The sequence below is a fragment of the Anomaloglossus baeobatrachus genome, chromosome 1 (assembly GCF_048569485.1).
Source record: "Anomaloglossus baeobatrachus isolate aAnoBae1 chromosome 1, aAnoBae1.hap1, whole genome shotgun sequence".
NCBI lineage: Eukaryota > Metazoa > Chordata > Amphibia > Anura > Aromobatidae > Anomaloglossus > Anomaloglossus baeobatrachus.
In genome coordinates, this window is record NC_134353.1 from 767,986,047 (window position 1) to 768,010,837 (window position 24,791).

The 24,791-nt window shown below is 45.2% G+C and overlaps 1 protein-coding gene across 1 annotated transcript in view; it reads left to right on the forward strand.

Moving 5' to 3' along the window:
• The window catches only part of LOC142251937 (uncharacterized), a 196,233-nt gene that overhangs the window by 57,765 nt on the left and 113,677 nt on the right, over positions 1–24,791 (forward strand). The window contains exons 6-8 of the mRNA XM_075324984.1: positions 1,839–1,890; positions 6,609–6,774; positions 15,939–16,031. Coding sequence (XP_075181099.1) covers positions 1,839–1,890; positions 6,609–6,774; positions 15,939–16,031 — 311 coding nt within the window. The remainder of the gene's footprint in view (positions 1–1,838; positions 1,891–6,608; positions 6,775–15,938; positions 16,032–24,791) is intronic.

The following is a 24,791-nucleotide window of genomic DNA, read 5'->3' on the forward strand; positions in this document are numbered from 1 at the left end:
AATTTTGTTTACTTACCGTAAATTCTTTTTCTTATAGTTCCGACATGGGAGACCCAGCACCCTCCCTGTTGCCTGTTGGCAGTTTTCTTGCTCCGTGTGTTTTTCACCGGCTGTTGTTGTAGACAGAGGTTCCGGTTATTCGGGGTTTTACTCTATCTCTACTTATGGGTGGATGTCCTCCTTCAGCTTTTGCACTAAACTGGGTGGATTTGTCATCCGGGGGGTGTATATGCTCGGAGGGAGGAGCTACACTTTTAGTGTAGTACTTTGTGTGTCCTCCGGAGGCAGAAGCTATACACCCATGGTCTGGGTCTCCCATGTCGGAACTATAAGAAAAATAATTTACGGTAAGTAAACAAAATTCTCTTTTTTTCCCTGAAGAAAGCACTAGGGCTTATTTTTGGGGTAGGTCTCATTCTTAGAGAAACACGGCTGGGTGGAAGGTTATCCCCTCAAAAAAGCAGACCCCTCCCCCCTTCCCAGGAGATTCATACTTACCAGACCCTGGACGTCTTCTTGACTCCCAGGTCCTTCTGTGATCTTTGGTGTGCGCTCGCAGCAAGTAAGCTCCATGCTGCATCCCCTGCTTCTGGCCGACACACATACATTAGCTTGCGCACACACACTCATACATACACTCACACTTCAGATCACACACACACTATCACTCATCAAATTGCACACACACACCCACCCACCACATCCGGCAATACCGATTGCTTCCGGCCAGGAGTGATAGGATGCAGTGCAGTGGAACGCATGGAGGAACCGGTGGTGGAATGCTTTGATGCGTTCCACCGCAGGTCCCATGCATTCCACTGCAATGCGTCCCAGGATTCTCTTCTGGCCAGAAGAAATCGGTATCTCTGGATGTGGTGATTGTGTGTGTGATCTGATGAGTGATTTGTATGTGTCATCTGATGTTTTTGTGTGTGCGATCTGATGGGTGTATGCAATAGTATGTGTGTGTGCACGATCGGATGTGTGTGTGTGCAATCGGATGTGTGTGGGTTTGCGCTCCACTGCAGGTTCTCCCGCTCGGTGTCTGATGAGTGTGATCGCTGGCTCTTCTCTTTTTTGGGGGTGTCTGCTTTCTATAATGAAATGTTCTGCAGTATTCTTTAACTTTATAGCTGCATGGACACTTCATTATTGAACCGCGACTAAGGCTTATTTTCGGAGTAGGGCTTATATCTAAGCCCTGCTCCGAAAATGCTGAAAATTCCTTCTAGGGCTTATTTTTGGGGGATGTCTTAATTTTGGAAAAAAGATGGTAGTCTTCTAAGGTGTTTTATGTTGCACTCACACTTATGCTTGAGGTTTCCAACAGTATTGCCACAGTGAGGACTGAATACAAACTGTCATTAATGGCCAGTGAGGCTTGATTATAGTTTGTGAGGCAGGATTAGTCCAGAAGTAGAGACGCCTCGTCGGACATATTCTGTTTTATTGATATATGCAAAGCTGTTGAATGGAAAATGTTGAGGTTAGGATTGTTACTGACAACATAATACTCATCAGATCACAACTCCTCACCCATAGCACTATAGCAACAGTGGAATAATCGGGGGTCCTAATAGGTTCCTTTTAAATAGTGATCTAATTTTATAATATATTATTTTGCTTGGGTAACCTAAGACCCTGCACATTTTGGTCTTTGTAAATGAACTCACAGCGAATATCTCTATGATCCAGACCTTAAAGAATTGCTGTAAAACTTGTGGGATTTTGCATTACATATAGAGTAATTTTTGTCACAATCCTTTATATCTGATGAATATTTTTCCTTTTACTTCAAAACAATTCTAATTGTAAAATGCTATATATTTTTCTAACAGATTCCAGTCACAAAACCAGAAGATATACGCGCAGTAGGAGTATCTCTGGAAGGTATCACTCACACTAATATTTTACATGTTTTTTTTAATTACTCTTCCAAAAATAAGGAGTGCAGAATATTATTCCTTAAATGATATAATCCACTACAATTACAGGAGGTTTTTGTCATACAAAAAATCATACCAAGGAGAATTTTTTCAGAACCTTTTACACCTTTGATTTGACCTATAATCTTTATAAATACATTGAAAAATAAACTGAAACAAAAAAAAATAAAGACGGTAACCAATGTGGTTGCATAAGTATACACACCCTTTTACTAATACTTTGTAGGTGTACACCTGAATTTAGGACAGCATTCAACCTTTTCGGGTAGACGCCTATGACCATGGCACATGTAGAATTGACAATCTTTGCCCACTCTTTGCTGAAGTTCCAAATCTGTCAGATTGCAGTGGCATCGCTTGTGTATAGCGCCCTCTTCAGGTCTCTGCTCTGCCTGGGACAGTCAAAAAATTTGGACAGGTAAACTTTATATTTGGCTAATCAGAATCACTGTAAGTGATGGCACCTGTGTACTCACTATAATTTAACATAAGTTAAGTATAAGTGTACGTTCACACTGGCATATAACCCAGTCAAGTGCTGTTCGATGTTCAGCCCAATATTATAGTATGGTGCAGTGCTGATCTGTTTTTTTTTCTCATGCCGACTCCGCATGAGAAAAAAAAAATCACTGTATGATGCGATTGGCAGCATATATTGGACGGCGCACACCCTTTCAAGTCAATAAGTGCGTGGAAAACATCAGACTGAACTCGGATGACATCCGAGTACAATCTGATATACGCCGAGACAGGCAATGGAGAAGGTGGAGAAATTATTCTCTCCATCTTTGTAACTAGAGTTTGATGGACCCCAGTGCAAAGGTTGGACCTGTTTCCTCCAACCGTACACCGATACTTAGGGTATGGGATAATGATGCTGACACTCTGGGTTTGGGATAATTACTCGTTCACACGTGGCTTTTTCCCTCAGCACTCATGTTTCCCATGATCTGAAATCCCTCTTTCTATCAGCACACAGCTTTCTTATGTTCTGATATCCATCTTGTCCTCAGCACCCAGCTTCCCCATGCTCTGCTATACATCTTTCCCTCAGCACGCACCTTCCCCATGCTCTGCTATACATCTTTCCCTCAGCACGCAGCTTTCCCATGCTCTGATATACAGTTAGGTCCAGAAATATTTGGACAGTGACACAAGTTTTGTTATTTTAGCTGTTTACAAAAACATGTTCAGAAATACAATTATATATATAATATGGGCTGAAAGTGCACACTCCCAGCTGCAATATGAGAGTTTTCACATCCAAATCGGAAAAAGGGTTTAGGAATCATAGCTCTGTAATGCATAGCCTCCTCTTTTTAAAGGGACCAAAAGTAATTGGACAAGGGACTCTAAGGGCTGCAATTAACTCTGAAGGCGTCTCCCTCGTTAACCTGTAATCAGTGAAGTAGTTAAAAGGTCTGGGGTTGATTACAGGTGTGTGGTTTTGCATTTGGAAGCTGTTGCTGTGACCAGACAACATGCGGTCTAAGGAACTCTCAATTGAGGTGAAGCAGAACATCCTGAGGCTGAAAAAAAAGAAAAAATCTATCAGAGAGATAGCAGACATGCTTGGAGTAGCAAAATCAACAGTCGGGTACATTCTGAGAAAAAAGGAATTGACTGGTGAGCTTGGGAACTCAAAAAGGCCTGGGCGTCCACGGATGACAACAGTGGTGGATGATCGCCGCATACTTTCTTTGGTGAAGAAGAACCCGTTCACAACATCAACTGAAGTCCAGAACACTCTCAGTGAAGTAGGTGTATCTGTCTCTAAGTCAACAGTAAAGAGAAGACTCCATGAAAGTAAATACAAAGGGTTCACATCTAGATGCAAACTATTCATCAATTCCAAAAATAGACAGGCCAGAGTTAAATTTGCTGAAAAACACCTCATGATGCCAGCTCAGTTCTGGAAAAGTATTCTATGGACAGATGAGACAAAGATCAACCTGTACCAGAATGATGGGAAGAAAAAAGTTTGGAGAAGAAAGGGAACGGCACATGATCCAAGGCACACCACATCCTCTGTAAAACATGGTGGAGGCAACGTGATGGCATGGGCATGCATGGCTTTCAATGGCACTGGGTCACTTGTGTTTATTGATGACATAACAGCAGACAAGAGTAGCCGGATGAATTCTGAAGTGCACCGGGATATACTTTCAGCCCAGATTCAGCCAAATGCCACAAAGTTGATCGGACGGCTCTTCATAGTACAGATGGACAATGACCCCAAGCATACAGCCAAAGCTACCCAGGAGTTCATGAGTGCAAAAAAGTGGAACATTCTGCAATGGCCAAGTCAATCACCAGATCTTAACCCAATTGAGCATGCATTTCACTTGCTCAAATCCAGACTTAAGACGGAAAGACCCACAAACAAGCAAGACCTGAAGGCTGCGGCTGTAAAGGCCTGGCAAAGCATTAAGAAGGAGGAAACCCAGCGTTTGGTGATGTCCATGGGTTCCAGACTTAAGGCAGTGATTGCCTCCAAAGGATTCGCAACAAAATATTGAAAATAAAAATATTTTGTTTGGGTTTGGTTTATTTGTCCAATTACTTTTGACCTCCTAAAATGTGGAGTGTTTGTAAAGAAATGTGTACAATTCCTACAATTTCTATCAGATATTTTTGTTCAAACCTTCAAATTAAACGTTACAATCTGCACTTGAATTCTGTTGTAGAGGTTTCATTTCAAATCGAATGTGGTGGCATGCAGAGCCCAACTCGCGAAAATTGTGTCACTGTCCAAATATTTCTGGACCTAACTGTACATCTTTCCCTAAGCACCCAGCTTTCCCATGATATCAGAGCATGGGAAAACTGGGTGCTGAGGCAAAGATGTACAACAGAACTTAGGAAAGCTGAGGGAAAGAGCTTGTTTCCCTCAGCACAAAACTTTCCCATCTCATGCTTTTATCTTTGTCCCACTTCATATATAGCTCTCAAAATACTATAATAGCCCCCACATAGCCTTCCATATAGTATAATGGGTCCCACATAACCATTCATATTTTAGAATGCACCCACCATAGTCCTCCATGTAGTATAATGCACCCCCATAGTCCTCCAATTTCTATAATGCACCTCCCATAGTCATCCATGTATTATAATTAATGCCATAGTCCTCCATATATTATACTGCACCCGATAGTTCTCCATATATTATAATGTATCCCATAGTCCTCTATGTACTATAATGTACCTCATAGTCCACCATGTATATTCTAATTCACCCTATAGTCTTCCATATATTATAATGCAACCCCTATCCCTCATCACTACTTTGTGCAATAAAGGCCCGAGGGCGTCCCGGTGCCATCGCTGGCACCGGGGCCCCCTGACTCACAGGTCCCTAAATGGCCGCGTGGTCTGCCACTAAACAGCACAGCTCCTCTCTCGCAGAGAGGAGCCCGCTGCTTTTCTGCAGGGCTGCCACCGGGTCTCTAACCCTGCCTGGCCCAGTCGCAGTCGCGATCTCTGCCACCGCGGTCGTTACGCCTCTGCTCCTCATCTGTGCTTCAGTTCTTGAATGTGAGAGAATCAAATCATAGTAAAATGACACTCGGCTCACGCTCGCAGCAGATTTTGAGCTCATTTGGATAATCAGGCCGATTCTCTCTCATGAAGTATATACGGCAGTGTGAGCGAGCTCTAACTGTGATTACCTAATTCTGAACACAACCACATTCCCAATTATATTAACTATAACTGTATTAATTTAGTTTTTTTCTCAATACATTTGTACACATTAAGTGATTGAAGGTGTCAAATGGTCTGAAATGATTCTTCTTGGATTGATTTTTTTACATGAAAAAAACCTGTCATTTAACAGTACACTGTATAGATGACCTATGCTTGGGAAAGGTAATCAATATCAGATCCGTGGGCTTTTGGCATATCCACTCCATCAATTAGTTGTTACCAGCGTTGGCAGCAACCAGATGTACTGCAAAAATAGTTTAGAAATACAGAGACTATATTGATCTGAGCGGAACATGGAAATTGCATTGTATTACCCATTTGTTTTAAGAGTGCTTTACACGCTGCGATATCGCTAGCAATAGCTAGCAATGTCGTGCGCGATAGCACCCGCCCCCGTCGTTCGTGCGACATTTGGTGATGGCTGCAGTAGCGAACATTATCGCTATGGCAACGTCACACGCACATACCTTTTCAGCGACGTCGCTGTGACCGCCAAACAATCCCTCCTTCAAGGGGGAGGTGCGTTCGGCGTCATAGTGACGTCACTGCGGCGTCACTAAGCGGCCGCCCAATAGCAGAGGAGGGGCGGAGATGAGCGGCTGGAACATGCCGCCCACCTCTTTCCTTCCTCATTGCCGGTGGACGCAGGTAAGGAGATGTTCGTCGTTCCTGTGGCGTCACACATAGCGATGTGTGATGCCGCAGGAATGACGAACAACCAGCGGCATGCACCACCAACGATATTATGAAAAGGAGCGACGTGTCAACGATCAACGATTTTTGACGTCTTTGCGATCGTTGATCGTCGCTCCTTGGTGTCACACGCTGCGATGTCGCTAACGGCGCCGGATGTGCGTCACTAACGACATGACCCCAACAACATATCGTTTCCGATGTCGCAGCGTATAAAGCACCCTTTAATCTGTTTACTAATCCAATAATCTTTTCTTTCAGATATCCTGACTTTAGCAGAACATCTACAGATGAAGAAGAGGAGTTTGAGAGAAAATATACAAATAGAGAATTAAAGGAAAGTTCAAAGCGATGGATCTGTAGCCCTCTTAAATCCACCGAGGTCTCCAGAGACATCCGTGTAATGGGCATTTCTAATGACATTTTGGTAGGCAGATACATAGGCTGTATTGATACATTGGGTTCATTTTCTCAATATTAATATTATAATCTATATACGGTGTATACTGCTGTTAATTATTGAAGCTTAGGTGGCCACATACAGTGCTGGCCAAAAGTATTGGCACCCCTGCAATTCTGTCAGATAATACTCAGTTTCTTCTTGAAAATGATTGCAATCACAAATTCTTTGGTATTATTATCTTCATTTAATTTGTCTTCAATGGAAAAAAAAAATGTCATTAAGCCAAATTGGATATAATTCCACAACAAACATAAAAAAGGGGGTGGACCAAAGTATTGGCACTGTTTGAAAAATCATGTGATGCTTCTCTAATTTGTGTAATTAACAGCACCTGTAACTTACCTGTGGCACCTAACAGGTGTTGGCAAAAACTAAATCACACTTGCAGCCAGTTGACATGGATTAAAGTTGACTCAACCTCTGTCTGGTATCCTTGTGTGTACCACATTGAGCATGGAGAAAAGAAAGAAGACCAAAGAACTGTCTGAGGACTTGAGAATCCAAATTGTGAGGAAGCATGAGCAATCTCAAGGCTACAAGTCCATCTCCAAAGACCTGAAAGTTCCTGTGTCTACGGTGCGCAGTGTCATCAAGAAGTTTAAAGCCCATGGCACTGTGGCTAACCTCCCTAGATGTGGAAGGAAAAGAAAAATTGATGAGAGATTTCAACGCAAGATTGTGCGGATGGTGGATAAAGAACCTCGACTAACATCCAAACAAGTTCAAGCTGCCCTGCAGTCCGAGGGTACAACAGTGTCAACCCGTACTATCCGTCGGCGTCTGAATGAAAAGGGACTGTATGGTAGGATATCCAGGAAGACCCCACTTCTTACCCCGAAACAAAAAAGCCAGGCTGGAGTTTGCCAAAACTTACCTGAAAAAGCCTAAAACATTTTGGAAGAATGTTCTCTGGTCAGAAGAGACAAAAGTAGAGCTTTTTGGGAAAAGCCATCAACATAGAGTTTACAGGAAAAAAAGAGGCATTCAAAGAAAAGAACACGGTCCCTACAGTCAAACATGGTGGAGGTTCCCTGATGTTTTGGGGTTGCTTTGCTGCCTCTGGCACTGAACTGCTTGTGCATGGCATTATGAAGTCTGAAGACTACCAACAAATTTTGCAGGATAATGTAGGGCCCAGTGTGAGAAAGCTGGGTCTCCCTCAGAGGTCATGGGTCTTCCAGTAGGACAATGACCCAAAACACACTTCAAAAAGCACTAGATAATGGTTTGATAGAAAGCACTGGAGACTATTAAAGTGGCCAGCAATGAGTCCAGACCTGAATCCCATAGAAGACCTGTGGAGAGATTTCAAAATTGCAGTTTGGAGAAGCGACCCTTCAAATCTCAGGGACCTGGAGCAGTTTGCCAAAGAAGAATGGTCTAAAATTCCAGCAGAGCATTGTAAGAAACTCATTGATGGTTACCGGAAGCAGTTGCTCGCAGTTATTTTGGCTAAAGGTTGTGCAACCAAGTATTAGGCTAAGGGTGCCAATACTTTTGTCTGGCCCATTTTTGGAGTTTTCAGGTCTCTCCAGAAATGCTCAATTGGGTTTAGGTCAGGGCTCTGGCTGGGCCAGTCAAGGATGGTCACAGTTGTTCTGAAGCCACTCCTTTGTTTTTTTTTAGTGTGTGCTTAGGGTCATTGTCTTGTTGGAAGGAGAACCTTCAGCTAAGTCTGAGGTCCAGAGCACTTTGGAAGAGGTTTTCTTCCAGGATATCTCTGTACTTGGCTGCATTCATCTTTCCTTCAATTGCAACCAGTCTTCCTGTCCCTGCAGCTGAAAAACACCCCCATAGCATAATGCTGCCACCACCATGTTTCACTGTTGGGATTATATTGGGCAGGTGATTAGCAGTGCCTGGTTTTCTCCGTACCTACTGCTTAGAATTATAACTGAAAAGTTCTATCTTCGTCTTATCAGACCAGAGAATCTTCTTTCTCATAGTCTGGGAGTCTTTCATGAGGCTTCCGTCGGGCCACTCTGCCATAAAGGCCCGACTGGTGGAGGGCTGCAGTGATAGTTGACTTTGTGGAACTTTCTCCCATCTCCCTACTGCATCTCTGGAGCTCAGCCACAGTGATCTTGGGGTTCTTCTTTGCCCCTCTCTCCAAGTCTCTTCTCCCACAATTTCTCAGTTTGGCTGGATGGCCAGGTCTAGGAAGAGTTCTGGTGGTCCCAAACGTCTTCTATTTAAGGATTATGGAGGTCACTGTGCTCTTAGGAACCTTGAGTACAGCAGAAATTATTTTGTAACCTTGGCCAGATATGTGCCTTACCACAATTCTGCCACTGAGCTCCTTGGGCAGTTCATTTGACCTCATGATTCTCATTTGGTCTGACATGCACTGTGAGCTGTGAGGTCTTATATAGACAGGTGTGTGCCTTTCCAAATCAAGTACTATCAGTTTAATTTAACACAGCTGGACTCCAATGAAGGAGTTGAACCATCTCAAGGAGTATCACAAGGAAATGGACAGCATGTGACTGAAATATGAGTGTCTGAGCAAAGGGTCTGAATACTTATGACCATGTGATATTTCAATTTTTCTTGTTTAATAAATTTGCAGAAATGTCTACATTTCTGTTTTTTTTCTGTCAAGATGGGGTGCAGAGTGTACATTAATGAGGAAAAAAAATGAACTTTTTTAAATGTACAAAATGGCGGCAATGAAACAAAGAGTGCAAAATTTAACGGGGTCTGAATACTTTCCATACCCACTGTACAAGGTAGTTACCGCTGATAGATGGCACTTGTGAGAGAGTTTCCTTTCCTTATAGCAGAGAGCTAATTTGCATACTTTTTTGAGCAGTGACAATAAATATCCCTAGAAAGAGGTGTTTATATGTAAAATATATAAACAAATGCAAAGAATACTTCGGCACCACTCACATACAAATCCGTAAATCCCTGTAAGATGCTGCCTTGACAAAATGGAATTGAGGTGCTGCACTTCAGAAAGTCGTAGAAGAGTGCAAAAAAAACTAGAAAAAATGAAGTGGCACTCACCATCCATAAAATACCATATTTTATTGGCAAATGTTAAAAAAGAGCAGGGCGTGTAAAGGCGATGGCCGTTTTGCGTATAGACACACTTAATCATGACCCTTGAAACTGCCTTCGTCCTCACACGCCCTGCTGCCTCCCACATGTGTTTTAACATTTGCCAATAGACTGCTAGAGACGGGGAGACAAAAGGCGCAATAGGGTCTTACCCGGTATTTACCGTATAGAAGTATAGAACGGTACACTCACCTGGTAAGGTTGTGCCAGTCACAACCCCTTGATGAGCATTTCGAGTGTCCGCGTGGTTCAAGCAGCGGCCCCGTGTACAACGTGATATAGATATAAATTAGGAAAACGGGTTTTAGCCGCGCTAAAAAAAGCACTGTTGCCAGGATATTAACAAAAATCTCTTTTTATTTCAGCATTCCAACGCGTTTCAGAGACAAAAAAACGTCTCCTTCTTCAGGGAAAAGAGAAATCATACACACAGTTTACAGACCGGTTACTTATAGGGGAGTCTATACTGCCACGTTGATATCTATGACGTCATTGCTCACATGGTATCGGAGTGACTCATAGACACGTGAAACTGCAAAGGAGGAGTGTTTTCCATTTGCACATAAAAATAAAAATAAAAAATAAACATGAAATAAATACATCAAGGCATAAATGGAAATACTGTTTGATTTTTTTGAGCGCGTCAATATGTTAAAAACATATATATTTAATACAATTTGTGAACCTGAAAAAAGGGGGAGATCATTTGGTTTTACATGGGGTGGCTAGTAATTAACCATTACTCCAAGCTAACCGGTTTAAATGAAATAGATGAAGTAATGAATATTGAGAAGATTTCTCTGGTATAACGGGAAAAGAAACTTTAGAAAAATGCCTAAGCAAAAATGGAGGAAAGAACGTGAGAAAGAGGTAACATGTGAAAATATTTTATACAGAAATCTAGTGCGATGAATTGATAGAATGTGCACACCAAAAATGTGTTAAAAATATAAATATACACTTGTATAAAAATATATACAATGAATCCATAGCCAAGATGCTAAAAATGTTCCTGGAAAGCAGGAGATAGTGTGGATAAGCAGCGGGGGTAAAAGAGGAAAGAGCGCATGCGTGAAGAGACTAAGCAGGTTTCAGAGCGAACCGAGGTGAAATGAGTTCAAAGCGTGGGAACTAAAAAGAAAGCGCATGCGCAGAACAGCAAATGTATCACAGTGGAGGTGACTCAAGTTCAGGGCCGTGGGAAAAAAACAGCCCAAAGCAGGGTCCTGGTTGTGGAAGGAGGACCCTCATGAGATACATAGAAAAAAGAAATCGTGTGAAAAAGGGGGAACATGAGAGAATAACTAAATAAATAAATTTAAATTTGAAAGTGCGCATAGATATCAACATGGCAGTATAGACTCCCCTATAAGTAACCGGTCTGTAAACTGTGTGTATGATTTCTCTTTTCCCTGAAGAAGGAGACAGTTTTTTGTCTCTGAAACGCGTTGGAATGCTGAAATAAAAAGATTTTTGTTAATATCCTGGCAACAGTGGGTTTTTTAGCGCGGCTAAAACCCGTTTTCCTAATTTATATCTATAACATTTGCCAATAGAATATGGTCTTTTATAGATGGTGAGTGCCACTTCTTTTTTTCTATTTTTGGTGGACGATATGTAAAATATAATTGTTAAAAAATTACAATGGTTTTATGAAGGATGATTGTAAATCTTTCTTATAACAAAGTATATTAACCCCCCTCCGAATTCTCACATTTATATGGTATATACTACAGAGCTCATGCTTTTATCCACAGCTGAGAATGTCAATTTTATTTGACACACATGACCTTTAATGTTAATGAAAAAGTGGATTTCTGGCTCATTCACTGTAAAGTGATTTACATGGTAGGTCTCATAGTAATGCAAATTAACGCCAGTCGTGTGAACTTTGTTTATATGGGGATGGTTTTTCAACATCTATGGCATTTTCTTCTGCAGCTAAGGTGATTTTAGTTACGGTTGCATTTCCAATTAACTGTGTAATGATAAACACTGATGCCTTCAAGGTTATGCAAAAAAAAAAGGACATTTTTCGATCGCTTCATTGAGGATGCAGGAAACCAAGGGTGTAAGCTGCTGTCACTAGGAGGCTGCCACTAGGCGCTAGGGCACTAAGAGATAGCTCCCACTCAGTACGATACACCCACCACCCAGAGACAAGTTGATCTGTTTTTAGCTTTGTATCCATACAAGACAGACACAGGGCTGCACTCAACCCCCATTTCTACTATAGATTTGATGGGTTTTTTTATTTCCCTTTTTTCTTTCAGATACAGTTTGTGATGGGGCAATAGAGTGGAGTTGAATCACTCTGTCATCCCACATGGAGACCAAGAGTACAATGTGGGGTTGCGGCACTACTGTTGACTCTTTGGTCTGTCTGGAATGACCTTAACTGCCCCCTGCACCAACACATCAAGAGTGTTTGGGGGCTCCCTGGCGGTCAGTCCTTGCCACCATTCCCCTGCCTGCCCGCCTTCCAGAGCCTGACGTACAGGGAGAGAAGACAGAACCTGTACCTTACAGTCGCCTGACAGACAGCGTCCGGGACGCCTGGTGTCCATTTTCCTTATTGTGCGACGAATGGATTTCGGGGCCTCCAGGACAGGTTTATCTCTCCCTATGTCTTGCGGAGAAGATGGGGGGCTTATGGTTTAAAAAAAAATAAATAATAGATAAATGTAACGTTTCAGTGCTTTCCCCTCTTATTTTTGAGGAGCAGCGCTAGACTCTATAGGTTCCTGTGTCTCAGGCTAGTCCCATATGATTGTCTTTATTTTATTTTCCAGTCCAGTTCTGGCTTCCATAGTGCCCTGTTTCTTCCCAGCCACTAGTTTTCAAAATGTAGTCCCTGGCTTGGCTCGGGTCCTTATCTGGCGGACAGGTCATGCCTCCACCATCCTGGTCCTGGCCCATCCGACAAATGGGCTCTTCCTCACACCCTGAACTCTGGCTTAAACCCATCAAAGCACATGAGAGAATAAGAAAACACAGAAACGCGGAAACACAGCGTGCTAATTTTTACCTTTGTCCCCTCCTTGGCACCATCTTTCTTCTCCTAATGCTGGCATTACCCTGCCCTCAGCCTCCACATCTCTGGCTCTTTGTCTCCTACACTGCAGAGTCAGGGTCACCAGCTCTACTCTGGGGTAAGCGCAGTCATCGGTAGAGCTTCTCGTTGCTGTTGTTTCTCAATAATTAATCCTCATTTCATCCTCCAGGTGCTTCCCACTCTGTTCGTTATATCAGTGAATAAACTTGTAGGACAGACTCCATTGTTGCCTTTAAGCTATTCGTGACATCTCAAGGGCCTTCCCTCCTATGTCCCTACAAGGATCAAGTCTACGACGTAGCCATTCCATGCTCCAAAGTGAGCCTAGCCTTCCTTCCATTTGCATATAGTTCGAGGCTTTTCTCTCAGTACACTGCAAGGTATTTTTTACATGTTTCTCTGAACACTTCTTGCTTGAGGTCAACCTTCAACAGGTTGAATTTGTCTCTTATCCTGACCTGGTGTCTACTGGCTTGGGTATGCGGTGTTGATCTGCAGGAGCTGAGTTCCTTTTGCTGTAGAAAAGTTTCTCTACCCTTCTTGGAGCTCAGTCTCTCTGTCCTTGCATTCCGTGTACCTCTTGGCCAAGCAATTCTCTTCTATATTAGTCTCCTCCTCAGTGTTTTAATTTTGACCTGGTGGCAGTGTTCTACTTTCATTCTTTGCTAAAGTTCCTTCCAGATAATCGGTAATTTGGATGATGGATGTCTTTTTTTATCTCAGTTAGGGAAATTAATTCTAGTGTTGCACAGTTCTGCATTGCTGGTAGGCTTGGTAGGCCTTTTCTTCCTTCTTCATCTAAAACTCCCCATTAGCAGGATTCTCTTTCTGCATATACTATACTAAGTTTATGCTGCGCCTTTCGTCTTTCTCCAAGGTTGAATCCTATCCCGTTCGATATTGGCAGAGCTGTCTGCTCTTGGACTGTACATGTTCTGCTGGTATTTTTCAGCAGTTCACATGCCCAGAGTAAGCTCCAAACCTCTAATTTCCTACCTGATATAGCCCTTCGACAGGAGAGGTTTTGTCTTATCAGGCGGTTCTTGTCCATAGAAATTTTCAGAAGTACTAATCCAACTTCATTAAGATGAGTTCTAGGATGATCCCCTGTCATCTTCTAGTCCTGAAAGCACTTACGGTTTAGGGCCTATAGAGGTAGTCATTCTTCTCGCGCAGTTTGCCTACCTTCTCACAGATTCCTCATGGAAACTCCCATATCTGCTCACCAGATCTGTTCTTCTCCTCGATCATAATTTCATTTGCTCAGTTACATAGCCTGGCTCGTTAACCATGGCACTCAAGTTTCTGGTTTCTCGGCCTTTGATCGTGATCTCAGCAGAGAACCCCCTTCATCTTTTCTCTTCTCTTTCATCTCCATTATCTCCTGGCCTTCTTGTTGTCGGACCTTGTTACCAATGGTTCCTCAGCTACTCATGGTCAAGTTCATACCTTCCTTTCAAGGAAACAAATTTCCCATTCTCCTCTCGAGATATCCTGTGTGGTGTACGTGGTAAATCTCTAGCCACCTCCCCTGGATCTCTGAGTCCCCATCGTCTGTTGAACGCTTTTTAGTGTTCTCCCTTTGACCCTTTTCCCTAATTCTAGTCATAGTTCCTTGTTTTCCTGAAAGTTCTTTCCAGCGACGATATTTCCATTGGCGAGTCTCAGAGCTAGCAGCCCTGCCATGTCGCCCTTCCTCCCTGACCTTCATCTGGTCTTGGTGTTTCTGCTTTTGCTTTCCTCTTCTCTTCACCTTTTTTCCTTGTGGAGATAGCCTTCTATCACTCTGTTTTTCTCCTTCTTGTCCTGCTGACCGATGTAATATTGCAGCCGTTCAGTGTGTGTCTTAGTGTCCCTAAATATCTAGGACAGATTCCTCACATGCTCAGATTCCCCTGTTTGTGGTCTGTAGAGTCACCATAATGCTCATCCAGTCTGATTTTGCTCTGCCAATCTGGATGCATATGGCATGGGTCATAGGGCCATCTCTGTCATTCCTGCTCCCTTCACCTGTGCCTGGGGCCCCCTGCATCATTTGTTGTCAGTCCTTCATTGGCAGTAGCTTACGCTGCTTCTAGTTACCTGTTTTTCCTTTTCCAGGTTCTGCAAAGTATTCACCTTTTCCTTGGTGGTTTTGGCCCTGGGTAGAAAGATTTTGCATTTTACAGTGGCCGGTTTCCGACCTAAGACTCTCGCCTCTGATCTTACATTTTTCTGGCCCTTCCTCTTCTCACCCTTGGGGACTGCTTTGGGACGTATCATGGTTTCCTGTGTCCACCAATGAAGCAATAGAAAAAAAGAGTATTTTGGGTACTCACTGTAAAAACTTTCTAGGAGCCTTCATTAGTAGACAGAGTCCCCGCCATTTTTATATGCCTCTGTTGGGCCAGTCTGTATATTATTTTAGGTTGTTTCTCTATTGCTTTCACACTAACTGATTAGCTTAGTTGAGGTTGGTGGGTGTATCCTGCTGAGGAGGAGCTAACTTTTTTCTTGCCTAGTGTCAGCCTCCTAGTGGCAGCGGCATACACCCATGTTTTCATGTGTCCCCCCAATGAAGGCTCCGAGAAAGATTTTTACAGTGTGTACCTAAATCTTCTTTTCAAGTAATTTTACACTCTAATACTGTTGGGAACTGCTTGATTAATTGGGGCCTAAATCTTTATCATTAAAGTAATCATTATTGGAAATAAGATCCTGAAAAAAGTATTTAGTAATTTAGTAGTCATGGAGAGCAAGATGACAACCACTAAACCACCATTATATTTACCTATGGGTTTTCTGAAAGGCGAATTAACCAGTTGTGTTATTGAACATAGCCCACTAATAAAATTTGGGTGTTATGTGGATTAGGTTGTTTGAGATAATCGAGGTCTCATGGTTCTTGTTGATCCTCAGATAGATGATTGTGAAGTGAGGGACTGCAACGAATTTGAAACCTTTGTAAAAATTTTGATTATTATTAATGTTAGGTTCCTCTGTTTATTTAAGGAGATATTTTTTCTTACAGCACTCCCCTGAACAAACACATAACTGGAAAATCACAGAGAAACTTGCGAATGAAAGGGTGATACTGGAGGAAACTATTGCCAAACTCCGCAGGGTTAGTAAAAGAAGTCGCTTACTAGAAGCAATAAAGCTCTCTAACAATAATGTATGATATAGCACATATATTAGCTAAGGGATATGAGACAATGTAGAGAGGCCAATAATGTCAGCTTTGGCAGTGAAATAAAAGGAATTCAGTTGGATGTATCTCGGTAAAATACAGGGTGATTCAAAAAGGATGGCGCAAAAATAAAAGCCTGTAAATCAAAGCAAAACTGGCTTTAGCGGGCTTTACACGCTACGATATATCTAACGAGATGTCGGCGGGGTCACGTCATTAGTGACGCACATCCAGCATCATTAGTGATATCGTAGCGTTTGACAGCTACGTGCGACTGTGAACGAGCAGAAATACTCACCTTCTCGTTCATCGTTGACACGTCGCTCATTTTCTAAAAATCGAACGTCCAGTTGTTCCCGAGGCAGCACACATCGCTCCGTGTGACACCCTGGGAACGATGAACTGCAGCTTACTTGCGGCCGCCGCCAATGCGGAAGAAAGGAGGTGGGCGGGATGTTTACGTCCTGCTCATCTCCGCCCCACCGCTTCTATTGGCCGGCCGCTGTGTGACGTCACTGTGACGCCGAACGTCCCTCCCCCTTCAGGAAGAGGATGTTCGCCGCCCACAGCAATGTCGTTTGGAAGGAAAGTACGTGTGATGGGGGGTTACAGCATTGTGCGACACGGGCAAAAAATTGCCCGTGCCGCACAAACGATTGGAGCGGGTGCGATTGCAAATGCGATTGCACGATAAATTGTAACGTGTAAAGCAGCCTTTAGTTGCCCATAGCAGTCAGCTTTGACTTTTCAAGAGCCAAATGTAAGATGTGCCTACATAATGTGATATAAGATGATGACATCGAAGTACGAAAATGCTTTTTCTGTGTTGGAATTTGCAAGAATTTGTCTGTTGTGACAATATAACAAATCTTCCAGAATTAATTTGGTAATTGTGCTCCGCATAGAAAGTGCATTTTGTGTTGGGAGAAGCAATTTCAAACCACTTTTTTATGTATGTCATGGGAAAAGACCGGGCTGCCCAAAGACTTTGGAAAAGACAGTTAACAAAATTCAAGCCATGTACGAGAGTAGTACTAGAAAATCAACCAAGCTAACTAGTATGGACATGAAGGTGCCACAAACCACAGTCTGGCGTATCTTATGAGAGAGCATGCACTGTATACCATACAAATTACATCTTCAGCAGATGAAACAAACGATAAAACGATAAACTGAAACAACATGACGTTTGCATTGGCTTGCAGAGCCAATTGGAAGAGGATGAATTCGCTGATTGGCTGGTGTTCAGAAATGAGGCTGCCTTTCACCTCAATAGGAAGGTTAATCACTACACTGTTTGAATTTGGGGTCCAGAAAATCCATGTGCCCTTTTTGAGCACATGATGGACTCACCCAAACTAAAGAGTCCTGTGCAATGAACAGGCACAAAGTCTATGATCCCCTCTTTTTTGTTAAAGATAGTGGCACTGGCCACTTCTACTTGGACATGTTAAAGGAAAGGCTCATGCCACAGACGGAGGCCGATCAGCCAAATATAATTTATTAGCAGGGTGGTGCAGTTACACATTTCCATTTCAATTTTTGCCGATACCTAAATAAAACTCTATCAGTACATGGGATCGGCTGTGTCAAAACAACAATTTCTTTATCGTTCCTTTATGGGAGACCCAGACCATGGGTGTATAGCTAGCGACCTCCGGAGGACACACAAAGCACCACACTCAAACGTGTAGCTCCTCCCTCCGGGCTATATACACCCCCTGGATGACAATCTACCCAGTTCAACGCTTTGTGTTTCAGGAGGATACACACACTTTTATTTCCTCATATTTTTTTTTCAATTTTATTTTAATTTTTTAAAGATTTGGAAGAAAAGCGGGTCCAGTCTGGACTCCCGGCATGTCCCTTCACGCTCCACTCTGCGGGGTGCTGTTAAGGTTGGTCTTCATAAGGCTGGAGCCTTCACATGCCGAGCTCCTTCGCATCCTCTGTCGAGGCTCTGTTTGAAGTGGGAGCCTCCACGGTCCTCTCTGCTTGCAGGAGGCCGGCTCCATCCGCAGCCCTGTCTGGTCCCTGCTGGAAGGAGCGTTAACCCCACTCAGGGACATGGCCCTGCGTCTCAAAGCTAAGTATTGAGACGTTTTTTCAGGGGTCCCGGGTGCTTTTATTATGGGGGCAGTATGTGCTTTAGCGTTACTGTTAATTTCGGCCGGTTCTGGGAATTTCCCATGAGAACCGCGCCGACGGTGCCTGCTCGTCGGCCGCACTTTAAAATCTAGGCCCCGGCTTCAGTTTGGGCCTAGTTTCGTTTTTGGCTTCTGCTGTATGTTTTGCATACAGCGCCGCCCACCGCCCGGCCAGCAGAGGGGAGGGCACTCCTCTCTAAGGAGATGTCCCCTCCCCTGTCTACCCCCCTGTATCTCTGTGCTTCTGTTTTCCCGCTCCTGGGCTTATACACGCCCCCCCTCCTTCTCCCAGCGCCATTTTATCAGCGTTTTTATCACTGAGAAGCGCTGGATGCTGCAGCTGCATACTTTTTGGAAAGCTGTCACTTTACAGGGGAGCGGTGAACTCCTGAGGACACAGAGAGCAGGGCTGGTAAGCCACAACCTATGGTTGTGGATTTTTATACACTCAGGCTTTCTACAGGAGTGTGTTTTGGCTGCAGAGCTTCCTCCACAGCAGCATGTCTGTCACTAGGAGCAAGGCTGCAAACATGTATGCTATATGCACTGCTTGCAAGCTAATTCTGCCAGAGCCTAGCACGTACCCACATTGTGATAACTGTGCTAATATGGTTGTGTCTCAGCCTGGAGCCTCCTCAGGGGTCCCTCAGGCTGCTTCGGGCCCGGTGGCTGAACCCCCGGCTTGGGTAGCATCCTTTTCACAGGCTCTTTCCAAGTCGTTTGCCGATTCCATGGGGCAGCTGTCCCAGACGCTGCTGTCTATGCATCAGCCTCCCTCTCAGGGTGTCTCTGCGGCTCCGAGCTCTGCAGAGCCCTCAGAGCATGTCCTAGGACCCCGTCCCCCTAAACGGAGACGCACGGTCCCTTCCCCTTCCTCGTCCCACGGCTCTGATTCACAAGCCGAGGTGCAGGGCGAGGAGGATTCCTTTACTGTGGGCTCAGACGCTGCCTCTATGTACCCCATTGATTTGTCTGAGGGTGATGCGGACGTTAGTGACTTGATTGCGTCCATTAACTCCGTACTGAACCTCAACCCACAGGAGTCAGAGGATCAACCCTCTCTGGTAGAGGTACACCAGTTTACCTCTCCTAAGAAACCTAGGAGTATGTTTTTTAACCACTCCAGCTTTCAGACCACTGTTAACAAGCCTAGGGCCTGTCCTGACAAACGTTTTCCGAAACGTAGTTCAGATGACCGTTTCCCGTTTCCACCGTAGGTGGTTAAGGACTGGGCCCAGTCCCCAAAGGTGGACCCTCCAGTGTCCAGAATCTCAGCCCGCACAGTAGTTGCGGTGGCCGACGGCACTTCTCTTAAGGATCCCACTGACCGCCAGGTTGACCTTCTGGCCAAGTCTGTATTTGAGGCGGCAGGAGCCTCCTTCTCTCCGTCTTTTGCGGCGGTGTGGGCTCTTAAGGCTATCTCTGCCTCTCTGGCGGAGATTCATTCCCTTTCCAGGGACTCTATTCCTGAGATGGATGCCTTAACTTCCCGAGCTTCGGCTTTTGCATCCTACGCCATGTCTGCCGTCCTGGAGGCTTCTCACCGCACGGCAGTGGCTTCCGCTAACTCCCTCGCGATCCGCAGGATCTTGTGGCTTCGAGAGTGGAAAGCGGACGCTTCCTCTAAGAAGTACCTTGCGAGTCTCCCTTTTACTGGGTCACGGCTGTTTGGGGAACAGCTGGATGACATAATTAAGGAAGCTACTGGCGGGAAGAGTACTTCCTTGCCACAAGCTAAAGCCAAGAAACCTACCCAGGGCAGGAACCAATCGAGGTTTCGTTCCTTTCGTTCCTCTAACTGGTGTCAGGTTTCCGGGTTTTCCAGTCCTCTTTTGAAAAAGCTTGCCCTCGGTTAACATGGAGTTTTATGTTCTGTTGCCCTACTTCCTGTCCAGCTGCTTAAAAGGCCGCCTCTAAGCCTAGTCCAGTGCCTGAGTATACTGCTTGCTGTGTGCTCCTGCTTTACTGCTGCTGCTACTTGGATCCTCCTGAAAATCTACCGACCGACTCTGGACCACACCCGGTTTCTTCAAACTGTGCCCGGACTCCGTCTGCCGTCTTTGGTCAGCACGTCTGCCCGGTTTCTTCCGGTTCGTAACCATTCTGGACTTTCATCCCGTACGGACACTTCTGGACTTTACCGCTTGCCCCTTGTGTCCCGGCTGCGGCGCATTTAGGCCTTCCGGGGTTGATTGCCGGACAGTCCCTGTATAGGGGTTCGCTCTGGTGGTCTCCCTGGGGGAGTCCGGTGCGTGGCCCCGGGAATTCCCTCCGCTCCGTTTCGGGAAGGTATTTCGTGTGTTTGTTCTGCTGTGTTTGTTCTGCTGTGTTTGTTCCGTTGTGTATCTACCGTGGTTACATATCATAAACATCTTGTACCACAAACTCGTCTCTGATTGTCATTGCCCTAACGCTATCGAAATCCTCAAAACATACAATAGTATTACATTATACTCAGGCCACAAGAGGATTTCGCTGGGGCAATGACTGAGACACGAGGAGTAGATCAGCTCTTTTCTATGATTAACTCCTTGCAGCAGGAGATGGAGGCGGTGCAGACTAAACTTAGAGATATGGAGGCACAGCTGGGCCATGATCACCAGGTACTGGGTCCGGCTATACAGGACTTGCAAGTCAGAGTGGAGGCTCAGGAAGCCGGCCCCACTACGTCCGTATCAGCTGCCGGTATGCCTAGGTTACCCCCATTCCGTTTCAATGGTGACCGTAGTCAGTTTCGTGGATTTGTGAACCAATGTATACTGTTTTTTGATGTACATGCTGATTATTACCGTTCTGACCGGTCCAAAGTGTTATGTATAATTATGTTATTAACCTCACGAGCACTGGCTTGGGCTAATCCTATGATAGAGAACCGGGACATCCGTTTAAATCACCTAGATGATTTTCTGACCGCAATGGCGCAGATGTTTGATGATCCGAATCGCCGTGCTACCGCTGAATCGGCTCTCCTTTCCTTACGTCAGGGAAAGCGTTCTGTAGTTGAATACGCCACTGAGTTCAAGAGGTTAGTGGTAGACACCGACTGGGGAAACAATGCATTATTGTCTGTTTTCAGAAAGGGGTTGTCCGGTACCATCAAGGACGAGTTAGCTCGTTCTGAATCTCCAGGGGATTTTGAACTGTTTCTCCAGCACTGTGTGCGTATTGATACCCGCTTGACGGAATGTAGACAGGAAAAATGGGCAGCTGTAAACCGTGTAAACAACTTTGCATTTCCTTCCAGAGAACCCGCTCTCAGGACGCCACGGGAGGCCGAGGACGTTCCTATGCAAGTGGACTCTCTGCAAAAGCGAGAGACCAATGAACGTCGCGAACACCGGCTCCGTGAGCGTCTGTGTTTCTATTGCGGTCAATCGGACCATTTCTTGATCGACTGCCCGAAACGTCCGAATCGCCCAAATAAGGTATTGGCAGCCATGGCAGAGTGTGACAACACGGACGCAGAGTCCGATATCTCTGAGGCAAGTGGACACTTGGATGCGGTATTTCCCTTGACTGTAATGTCAACCTCACCGAAGGACTCGGAAGGGAAATATACCCATTGCTCGCTCCCCATTCAGATCCGGTGGGAGGGACAGCTAATACCTACCTCTGCAATGATAGATTCTGGGGCAGGGGGAAATTTCATGGACTCCTCTTTTGCCAGGAAACACGGTATCCGGACTCAGCAAAGAGCCTCACCGGTTACCATGGAGACGGTAGACGGATCTCCGTTAATCTCTGGACCAGTTGATCGGGAAACCGTACCGCTAGAATGCGTCATGAAGCCAGGTCAGCAGGAGACCCTTGTTTTCATGCTAATTTCTTCTCCTCATTTTCCGATTATTTTAGGTATTCCGTGGCTACGGTCTACAAATCCGGTCATCGATTGGGAAACTAAGGAAATATCCTTCCCACCGCAGAGTATTCCGACCATTAGTCCAACTGTTCCGGTTCCAGTAACACCGAATGCGGAGGGCACTGTACAGGTACCTGTTCTACCCCCGGTGTATAACGACTTTGCGGACATATGCGACAAAAGAAAAGCCGATCGGCTTCCCCCGCATAGACCGTATGATTGCCCCATAGACTTACTCCCAGGGGCGGAGATCCCGTTTGGTCATGTCTACCCGTTGGCGGCACCTGAGTTAGAAGCACTAAAAAACTACATTGATGAAAGTCTGGCTAAGGGATTTATTCGTCCGTCTACCTCACCAGCAGGGGCACCCATCTTTTTTGTGAAAAAGAAAGAGGGGACTCTAAGACCCTGTATTGACTACCGGGAACTGAATAAAATAACCATCCGGAACCGGTATCCGTTACCATTGATTCCTGAGCTATTGGAGAGGGTCCAACAGGCAAAAATATTCACCAAATTGGACCTCCGTGGGGCATACAATCTACTCCGCATACGTCCCGGAGACGAGTGGAAGACCGCGTTCCGATGTCGGTATGGACATTTTGAGTACCTAGTGATGCCTTTTGGACTTTGTAACGCTCCCGCGGCTTTCCAACATCTAGTTAACGATATTTTTAGGGATATCATGGACCAATTCATGGTGATTTATCTGGACGATATCCTAATCTTTTCTGATTCCCTACAGGAACACCAGGAGCACGTCAAGACCGTACTTACCCGGCTGAGGGAAAACCACCTGTACATCAAACTGGAGAAATGCGAATTCCATTGCTCACAGATACAATTCTTAGGTTATGTCATCTCTCCTCAGGGACTGAACATGGAGTCTGGCAAAATACAAGCAATTCTAGACTGGCCGGAACCGGGAAACATCAAAGAGGTACAACGCTTTGTCGGTTTTGCCAACTTTTACAGACGTTTTATCCGTAATTTTTCAGAGATCGTTCGTCCCATCACTCTGTTAACCAAGAAAGGACAGAAGTTTGTGTGGTCCGCCCAGGCCCAGGAAGCCTTCCATCGTCTCAAGGTCTGTTTTATCTCAGCGCCTATATTGGTACATCCGAATCCCGCACTTCCCTTTATCGTGGAAGTCGACGCTTCCGACTACGCATTAGGGGCCATCCTTTCTCAAAGGACTGGGGACAAGAGTCTCTTACATCCGTGTGCTTTCTTTTCCCGCCGGTTGTCCCCTGCAGAAAGGAACTATGACATTGCGGACAAAGAATTGTTAGCGATTATTTCCGCTTTCAAGGAATGGAGACACCACTTACAGGGAGCCGCGCAGCAAGTGATAGTACTCACAGATCATCGTAATCTGGAATTTCTTAAGTCTGCCAGGTGCCTGTCTCCACGGCAAGCCCGTTGGAGCCTATTCCTTAACCAGTTCAATTTTGTCGTTACATACCGTCCAGGTTCACGTAATGGGAAAGTCGATGCCTTGTCCCGAATCCACGCCGTGGACTCCGTGCCTGGAACCCCGTCTCAGACCGTGTTATCGGATGCCAATTTCGTTGGAGTAATCCAGGACCGGGACTTGTGGAAGGACATCAAGCTGGCCTATGATGGTGACGTATTTCTTGCTGCCCCCCCGAATGATGTAACTCTTGTTCTTCGGAATGGTGTGTGGTTGAGAGAGCGACACATTTATGTCCCGGAGGCCGTAAGACTTCGGGTTCTCAAGTTGGTCCATGACTCCGTGTTGGCTGGTCATAGGGGGGTACAGAAGACGCAGGAATTTCTGAACCGTTTCTTCTGGTGGCCTACCTGTTTAAAGGACGTAAAGGACTATGTCCACTCATGTGTGGTTTGTGCCCGGTGCAAGGTCCCTCGTGTGGCTCCTACAGGACTCCTCCAACCGTTACCCGTGCCAGCTCGCCCTTGGGGGTCTATCTCAATGGATTTTATTGTGGAGTTGCCCGTCTCAGACGGTCACAATACCATTTTAGTGGTGGTGGATCGGTTGACTAAAGCTGCTCACTTTATTCCGTGTGCCGGTCTTCCCTCAGCCTCAGAGACAGTGGATCTGGTTATCCAGAACGTATTCCGATTGCATGGGGTACCAGACGAGATCATCTCTGACCGGGGTGTGCAGTTCACGTCTAGGTTCTGGAAGGGGTTTTGTACGGCACTCCAGATTGATGTCTGTTTGTCTTCTGCATACCATCCTCAGACAAATGGGCAGACCGAACGGACCAATCAAACCCTGGAACAATACCTTCGCTGTTATGTCAGCCATCTGCAGGACGATTGGTTGAAGATGCTTCCGTTGGCGGAGTTCTCGTATAACAACACTCAGAGCAGCTCCACTAAGGTAACACCCTTCTTTGCTAACTTGGGTTACCATCCGACTATTTTGCCTAGGTCACCGGTTGCGGTCTCAGTGCCTGCGGTGGAGGACAGATTGACAGAGCTACGACAAAATCTGGAGGTTCTGAAGGACACTGTGGCTACAGCTCAGGAGCGTTAAAAGAGGTCGGCAGACGCTCACCGGAAACCGGCACCCATGTATAAGGTAGGGGACTCTGTATGGTTGTCCACCAAGAACCTGAGATTGGGTGTCCCTTCGCAGAAGCTGGGACAAAAATTCATCGGTCCGTTCAAGATCACCGGGATCGTGAGCCCTGTGGC